Source organism: Myodes glareolus, chromosome 1 (assembly GCF_982192425.1).
Source record: "Myodes glareolus chromosome 1, mMyoGla1.1, whole genome shotgun sequence".
Lineage (NCBI taxonomy): Eukaryota > Metazoa > Chordata > Mammalia > Rodentia > Cricetidae > Myodes > Myodes glareolus.
In genome coordinates this window covers 34,722,540-34,731,849 of record NC_142026.1, presented here as the reverse complement: position 1 = coordinate 34,731,849, position 9,310 = coordinate 34,722,540, and the positions used below count along the sequence as shown (strand labels likewise).

The 9,310-nt window shown below is 43.0% G+C and overlaps 1 protein-coding gene across 1 annotated transcript; it reads right to left on the bottom strand.

Annotated features, from left to right (window-relative positions):
• Window positions 1-413: 413 nt before the first annotated feature.
• LOC125405338 (olfactory receptor 9S13-like) lies at window positions 414-1,394 on the bottom strand. Its single transcript, XM_048441763.3, has one exon. The coding sequence runs from the start codon at window positions 1,392-1,394 to the stop codon at window positions 414-416; it is 981 nt and encodes a 326-aa protein (XP_048297720.3).
• Between the last annotated feature and the right edge of the window lie 7,916 nt (window positions 1,395-9,310).

The following is a 9,310-nucleotide window of genomic DNA, read 5'->3' as shown; positions in this document are numbered from 1 at the left end:
AGATCCCACTACACTGACATTATATATAGTGATGAAACAAAAGGAAAGAATTGTAGAGAAATGTGCCGTTATGTAGCTTCACTGGGAAATGTTGACAATGGTTCCCAAGCCTGTTTCCGGTCATAATGCTCTGTCCTGTGCCAAATCAAAGGGATTCCGGATTCTTCCATCTATGGACAATTTGGTGGCAATGAATGTGTCTTATTCTCATTCTGTAAATGTCTGCCTAATAATACACATTCATGAAAGACAGGATATATGGGAAATAGATGAGTGGATATTTGGGTGGATGAATACATCAATGAACAAAAAGAAGTAAGAAATGAGAGAGCAAATAAAACAGAATAGGTAGAAATACCATAAGATAGTCTGTCTCCCAAGAATTCTTTTCTTCTATGACCCTAGTGTAGTCCCTAATGATGACACCAGCCACTCTTCTTCACCAGACTGTGTCTCTGACCCAGTCTCCTCAGGGCATTCTTTACATCCTTGTTGCGCAGACTGTAGATGAGGGGGTTGAACATAGGGATCACCAGGGTGTATATGATGGAGACCAGCTTGCCCTGCTCCATGGATTCCATACCCCCTGGCTGGCCATAGATAGCAAAACCAGTTCCATAAAACAATGTTACAGCTGTCATGTGGGAGCCACAGGTAGAGAAGACCTTGTGCTGCCCTGACCCTGACTGCATCCTGAGGATGGTCACTGTAATGTAGCCATAAGAAATGATGACCACAAGAACAGCACACACAATGATGAACCCACAGATACCAAACATGACAAGTTCATTGAGAGTTGTGTCTGCACAAGCAATCTTGATCAGTGGGGGCACATCACAGAAGAAGGAATCAATGTGGTTGGAACTGCAGAAGGGCAGCTGGAATGTGAGGCTGGTCTGGACAATGGAGTTCAGGCAGCCAACACAGAAGGTACCCAGAACCAGACGGGCACAGGTCGTAGGGCTCATGGTCACAGGGTACCTCAGGGGACTACAGATGGCCATGAAACGGTCGTAGGCCATCACAGCTAAGAGGACAGCTTCGGTGGCAGCCAACAAGGAGAAAAGGAAGAACTGAGTGGCACATCCCTCAAAGCTGATGACCTTGGAAGAGGAGAAAATGTTGGCCAGGGCATTGGGCACAATCACAGAAGAGAGGCAGAGGTCAACAAAGGACAGGTTCTTGAGGAAGAAGTACATGGGGGAGTGCAGGCTGGCATCCAGTGTGATGACCACGATCATAGTGAGGTTTCCCAGGACAGTCAGCATGTACAGAGGCAGGAAGACAGCAAAGAGCAGGACCTGGGTCTCTGCACTTCCCCCAAATCCGACCAGCACAAATCCCTGCAAGGACACTGCTGGTAGACTTCCATTTCTGTGGACTGGTTTGACCATGAGTGGGGACAGCTGAAGAGAGAGTGGGGGAGGCAGAGAGAGGGAGCAGATCTCACCAGTACGGCCGGATGTGCCTCAGGCTGCAGGAGCTTGTTGGTCACATGCTGACCCTTGTGCAATAGTTCAGTAGCTACTCTGGTATCTTTCCAGATGAGCTTGTGTGGCCTGAAAAGGGAATTTCCTCAGAGTTATTTAATTCACGAAGTTGTGCTGAGTCCTCCTGTGTGGAAGCCTGAGCTCGTAAGCTGAGGCTATAAAGAGACTTCCAGACTTAGTGACTCCCAGAGTACAGACCTCTCAGTATCCCTATGTCTGCCTCTGGTTCCTGTGCTCACACACCCAAGGGACACCCCTGAGCAGTGCCATTGAAGCAGCTGTTTCCCACGTCCCATTAAATATTCCATAGTTATTCACCTTACTGATTCAAAAATGTTCATGAGTACCAGGTGTCCTCCAATAAATTTGGAGTGGGTTATTCTTCCCTTTGTAGGGTGGTGTCACAGCAAGAAATTGATCTTCCTAGACTCAGACTGTGTCTATGTCCCTCACAAGACTCAGACTCTGATCTCACCTCAGAAGCTGTAGCTCAAAGGCTGGCACACAGTGACAATCAGACTCTGCTTGTTGATGTGAACAGCTTCTGCCAATGTCTAGATGTTGGAAATTAGGGTGAGGAGGCAGCACCATGCCCCCAAATAAACCAGAACACAATCATGGTCACTAATCTGATCTCATTGCCTGCTCTGTTCCCTGCTCCAACTTCAGCTTTGGGGTTCACAAGGTCTTACTCTTTGCCAGTTAAAACCAGTGTCTTTGGGCCATTCATGCTTACTTTCTCTTCTCTTTATGTCCAGTCTGGAATGTAGACAAATTTCTCGTCAGGTAGCTATGATTGCTACTGTTTGTCCCAGGAGTAACATGGGAGGCTGCCTAGAGAGGAACAAAATATCTGCTCTACATTAGCCTCAAATTTCATGGAAATCCCTCAGTGTATGTACTTAGCTGCTGCCCTGTCTATCATATACTGTACACAATGAGGTCATGGAATCTGTCTATATGATTTCACAATATACTACAGAGCTGACTTTCCCATGTAAGGTCAAAGGTGTGTAGGAAACTTTGTGCTCACAGTTGACCCTGACAGGGATCTAAGACATTACCATATGGGTTTCACTTGTGACCAGTGTGATGTGTATAGATATGTCTACACCAGAGCTGGTACTATATTTCCTGTTGGAGCAAGGACAAGCAGAATCTCTCCAGCTTGCCAAGGATCAAATACATCTAGAGACCTATGTAGAAGGAGAAGGTAGCTGTGGAAGGTCTGCTGTGGGAGAAGAGTGTTACAGTGACAGTAAAGACACAGGCTGTGCTTGCCTTAGCCTTGCCCCTTTTAAGCCAGCAGCATCACTGTCTTGTGATGTTTTCAGAGCTTCATCCCACATGACTGTAAACTTGGAGTTGCTGTTCAAGATGAAGACCCTGTGTGGGACAACGCAGAAGTGCTAACTGTGACCTGGACTAATGTGATGCTTGACCACAACAGAATACCTTTGTCTACAGAGTTAGTCCACAATTATTCGTGAGCACCCACCCCTGATGTTTGCCATATATGGCATCTTCTACTTTTAGCTTTCTTGACAGATAACATGCTGACCTTACCTTATCTAGGTGAGACTCAGGACTCACACAAAGTCAGATACCACCACCCATGCTCCTCAGGTCCCCATGCTATTGAGGCTGGTCTGTGCTGAAGATGGACACCATGGGTTCCTTTTCCTTCTTGAGGTCAGCTATGGCTTTCTGGACAGTAGAATGAGGTGGGTATGGGCAGAGGTGTAGACCTGGACTGAGAGTCTGTGTGTGCAAGTCTTGGCTGCAGCAGACTCTGTGTCTTGTGAAATGTGAGGTCTGGGTTTGCTGGCCTTTCCTCCTCTTCCATGTCTGTTATCAGTGCAGTGTGTGGGTGTCTATAGTTGGGGTCACTCTGTTGGGGAGGATGCTCTGCATGGATGAGCTGGGACTTGCTGTCTCCAGTGGCCAATTAAGGCGGCTTTATCCTCTGTGGCATCTGGGACCAAACTGAATGGCCTCCATGGGTATACCAGAGACATTGGACAAACTCAGCCTCATAGCCACCCTCTGCTGGTGAGTTGGCAGGAACCCTGGAGAGACTCCATCAGGAGTATGGCAGATGACTCAGAGGGATCCTATCCCAGTGTACATCATTAAAACCGTTACCTGAGTGGGCCATCATGGCCTCCGGCTCACAGCATTTCCTCCTTCAACTCCCTGGCTACACTGATATGAGGAAGGGAAGTAGGGACTCCTATACAGGGCTATTTAGCCTCCTCCTCCCACAACCAAGAGTCAGCCTTCTCAGTCCATTGACCCTTCAGTCCCATCAGGAGCCTGGGTAGATGTCTTAGTTCTCTTTCTGTGCCTTTGTGGTTATTTTAACTCAACACAAACCCTATTTCAAGGATTCAAGTCAATATGTAATGATCCCCACCAGATAGCTTTTCTCTTTGGTGGGAGACCCTTTCTTCTCTGGGTGGTGATGTCTGACTCCCACCCATGCCTTCACTCTGCAGTCTCTATCTGCTGTCTTTATGAGGATGGTCCACAACACCCACTCCTTCTGCACTGATAATGTCCTTGATAGCTCATCGTGGTGACAACTTGGTCAGTGCCTGGGTTTGATGCCTCCACTGAGTGAGTTCCTCCAATATTCTATCACACCACTCCCTGCCATTTGCTTGATTCTTTTCTACAAGCAAGTCCTACTCTTCCTTCATTTGTGTGTGTGTGTGTGTGTGTGTGTGTGTGTGTGTGTGTGCATTCAAGGATTTTTAGGCTTGCTTACATGAGTATGTTTGGGTTGTGGCTATTCACTTGATCAAGGACAACATATTCATGGCTATGACTAATTAAAATGAGCTCCTTTTCCCATCAATATTAATAGCCCATTGCTTCTCTGGGAGGGATGGGGCCTCATAAGGTCCTCCCCATCTATGTTCAATGTTGATTGTCCCAAGCCTGTGTAGGTAGCCACATCTTTTTCTTGGTTCATGAGTACAACAGGATTTCAAGTCCAGAAGACATCATTTCACAGCTGCTCTGCATCCTCTGGTTTTTAATCTTAATATTCTTAGTTCTTAGTGTTCTGTGTGATCCATGTTAGAGAGTTTTCACTATTAATTAAATTTTCTGCAGTTATTTGGGAAACACAGAGTAGTGGCCCTATTCACTTATCAGAGTCCTGACTCCCTGGTCTTAGCAAACTTGCATTACTGTTGGCTTCCACTCAAGGATCAGAAAACATGGTGTCACGGTAGTGCCTGGCAATGGTGTAGTTCATAGATAGTTTTTATATCTAAGAGTATAGCTGTTTAAGAAGGAAAGCAAGGAAGAAATGAAGAAGAGAAGAAAGAAGGTATAGTGTGAGCAAGTAGGAGAACACATGGTTTGGAGGTGTGAGAGGTAGTTTGGAGGTCACTGAGGTAGAAGTGCAGTAAGAGACATAGGCCGGAGTGGGCCTGAGAACATGGGAACGGGAGCAGATCCAGTCCAGGGGCATTAGCAGACCAAGACTGAGCTAGGGACCTGGGCCAGAGCAGACCTGAGACAGCGAACTCCACAGGAACAGGTACAGGGGAGCAACTGCGGAGCGATTGAGACAGAGCCAGAGACTGCTGAGGGTCTGGACGTGAATTTGCGACCTTCAAGGAAGTAGACCTAAGCCTGGACCCCTGAGGGTCTGGGCTTGAGTCTAGGACCTCTTAGGAACTAGGCATGAGCCAGAACCTCTGTGGGTCTGGGCATGAATCTGGGACCTCTGAGGGAGTGGGAGGGAACCAGAGATCTCTGGAGGTCCAAGTTTGAGTTTGGAACCTCAGAGGGAGTAGGCTTGAGTCAGAACCTCTATGAGTCCGGTCATTGGTCTGGAAAATCAAAGGGACTAACAGAAACCAGAAACATCTGTAGGTCCTAATGTAAGTCTGGAACTCTGAAGGAGTAAGCCTGAGCCGGGTCCTCTGTGGGTCTGGGAGCTCCCAAGCCTAGGACCTTTGAGGGAGTAGACCGGAGACAGAGTCCTTTACAGAACCAACTCCAAGCCAGGGACATTTGCAGGAGAGGATCCAGATCAGGGACATTTACAGAAACACATTTCAGCTGGCAACCTAGGCTAGAACAAGTCTGAGACAGCAAACTCCAAGAGAGTGGAGTAAAGCCCGGGAGTCCCGAGCAACCACCAGGAACACAGAGTGACCAAAGGGGTAACGAGAAGCATGGCACTGACTGTACCATGAGGAACAACTATCTGAGCTTAGATTCACTGTCACCTAGATTAATCAACAGAATCACAGACAGCCCCAATCACACCCATTAGAGAAAAAGATGAGTAGAAAAGGTAAGAACACATGAAAGACCACAAAGAGAAACATGGCACGAGTAAAATCTAAAGACCCTACAACAGTAAGACTTGAATAACCAAATATAGATGAAGCAGAAGAAAATGATCTGAAATATAACGTCAGGAGAATGTTTGAAATTCTTAAAAAGGAAATGAGAAATTCCCTCAAAGAAATGGAGGAAAAGACAAACAAAAAATTGGAAGACATTAGCAAATCCAATACTGAAGATACAATAGAGGAAATAGACTCGTCAATCAAAGAAAACACCAAATCTAACAAAAGCTTAACCCAAAATATCCAGGAAATATGGGACACCATGAAAAGGCCAAACCTAAGAATCGTAGGTACAGAAAAAGTTCAACTAAAAAGCACAGAAAACATATTTAACAAAATCATAGAAGAAAACTTTCCCAACCTAAAGAAAGACATGCCTATGAAGATACAAGAAGCTTACAGAACACCAAATAGACTAGATAAAAAAGTCTCCTTGCCACATAACATTCAAAACACTAAAATACAGAGTAAAGAAATAATATGAAGAGCTGCAAAGGAAAAAGACCTAGAAACATAAAAGGCAGACCTATAAGAATTACATCTGATTTTCATTAGAGACAATGAAAGCCAGAAGGTCATGGTCAAGTGTTATGAAGACATTAAGAGAGCATGGATGCCAGCCCAGACTACTATACCCAGCAAAACTTTCAGTCACCATAGAAGGACAAAACAAGATATCCCATGACAAAACCAGATTTATCCAATACAAAGCTACAACCCCAGTCCTTTACAAAATACTAGAAGGAAAACTCCAACCCAGACAGACAATTGGTGGTCTCATAACAGCAAATCCCAAAGAAGGGCAAAATGCACAAATTAACATTACCCACAATGCAAAGTAAATTAACAGGAGAAAACAATACTGGTCATTAATATCCCTTAATGTAAATGTACTCAACTCACCTATAAAAAGACACAGGTTAACAGAATCTATCCTTCTTTTGCATGCGAGAAACACACCTCAACCTCAAAGACAGACATTGTCTCATTGTAAAGGGTTGGGAAAAATATTCTAATCATATAGACCTAAGAAACAAGCAGGTCTAGCTATCCTAATATCTAGCAAAATAGACTTCATACTAAAGTCCATCAAAAGAGACAAAGAAGGACATTTCATATTAGTTACAGGAAAATCCATCAAGAGAACATCTCAATACAGAACATCTATGCCCCCAATACAAGGGCATCCTCAGATATAAAAGAAACACTTCTAAAACTTAAATTATACCCCACACACTAATAGTGGGAGACGTCAACACTCCACTCTCACCACTGAACAGGTCAGTCAGATAAAAAATGAACAAAGAAATAAGGGAATTAACAGATGTTATGACTCAAATGGACTTAACAGACATCTACAGAATATTCCCTCCAAACATAAAAGAATATACCTTCTCCTCAGTGCCTCATGAAAGCTTCTCAAAAATTGACCTTGTACTTGGTAACAAAACAAACCTTAACAATTACAAAAAAATTGGAATAACCCCATGTATCTTATCAGATCACCATGTTTTAAAACTAGAAGTCAACAACAATACTAATTCCAGAAAGCACATAAACATACAGAAATTTAACATTGCTCACCTGAATCATCAATGGGTCAAGGAAGAAATAAAGGGAGAATTTAAAGCCTTCTTAAAATTCAATGAAAACGACCACACAACATAGTCAAATTTGTGGGACACAACGAAAGCAGAGTTAAGAGGAAAGTTCACAGCACTAACTGCCTACATAAAGAAGCTGGAAAAATCCCACACTAGTGAATTATGAGAACATTTGAAAACTTTAAAGCAAAAAGAAGAAAACTCACTCAAGAGAACTAGATGGCAGGAAATAATCAAATTGAAGGTTGAAATCAATCAAATAGAAACTAAGAAAACAAAGCAAAGAATCAATGAGACAAAGTGTTGGTTCTTTGAGAAAATCAACAAAATAAACAAACCGTTATCCAAACTAACCAAAAGGCAGAGAGAATATCTAAATTAATAAAATCAGAAATAAAAAGGGGACATAAAAACAGACACGGAGGTGATATCAATAATCATCAGGTCATATTTCGAAAACCTGTACTCCACAAAATTGGAAAACTTAAAGGTAAAGGACAACTTTCTGGATAAATATCACTTATCAAAATTAATCAAGACCAGATAAGCAAATTAAACAGACCTATAACTGTTGAAGAAATAGAAACAGTCATCAAAAGTCTTCCAACCAAAAAAAAAAAACCCCAAAAAGGAGAAAAAAAAACAAAAAAAATGACCTCAAAAGAATGGTACTCAGCTTCATATGGAAAAGCAAAAAGGACAACCAAAACAATCCTGCACAATAAAAGAACTTCTGGAGGCATCACAATTCCTGCCTTGAAATTCTGCCTCAGAGCCACAGTACTGAAAACAGCCTGGTATTGTCTTAAATACTGACAGGAGAACCAATGGAACCAAATTGAAGACCCGGATATCAATCTGCACACCTTCGAACACCCGAGTTTTGACAAAGAAGCAAAAAATATCTAATGGAAAAAAGAAAACATACTTAGCAAATGGTGCTGGCATAGCTGGATATCAACATATAGAAGAATGAAAATAGACCCGTATCTATCACCATGCACAAAACTCAAGTCCAAATGGATCAAAGACCTCAACATAAATCCAGTCACACTGAACCTTATAGAAGAGAAAGTGGGAAGTACCTTATAGTCGAGAAAGTGAACGCACTGACACAGGAGATCATTTCCTAAATATAACCCCAGCAGCGCAGACACTGAGAGAAACAATTAATAAATGGGACCTCCTGTAACTGAAAAGCTTCTGTAAAGCAAAGGACATGGTCAACAAAACAAAACAACAGCCTACAGAATAGGAAAAGAACTTCACTAATCCCACATCAGACAGAGGTCTGATCTCCAGAATATACAAAGAACTCAAGAAATTGGTTATCAAAGAACAAATAATCCAATAAAAAAAATGGAGTACAGACCTAAACAGAGATCTCAGGAACAGAGAACTCGGGAATCTAAAATGACTGAAAGACAATTAAGGAAATTCTCAGCATCCTTAGCCATCAGAGAAATATAAATTAAAACAACTCTGAGATTCCATCTTACACCTATAAGAATGGCCAAGATCAAAAACACTGAGGACACCTTATGCTGGAGAGGTTGTGTGGTAAAGGGAACATTCCTGCATTGCTGGTGGGAATGCAAGCTGGTACAGCCCCTTTGGATATCAGTGTGGTGATCACTCAGAAAATTAGAAAACAACCTTCCTCAAGACCCAGTAATGCTACTTTTGGGTATATTTCCAAAGGACAGTCAACTGTGCCACAAGGACACGTGCTCAACTATGTTCACAGCAGCATTGTTTGTCACAGGCAGAACCTGGAAACAACCTAAATGCCCCTTGAGCTAAGAATGAATAAGGAATATGTGGTACATTTACACAATGG

Coding starts and splice junctions, on each gene's coding strand:
- LOC125405338 (XM_048441763.3), bottom strand. CDS start 1,394: ATGGTCAAACCAGTCCACAGAAATGGAAGTCTACCAGCAGTGTCCTTG.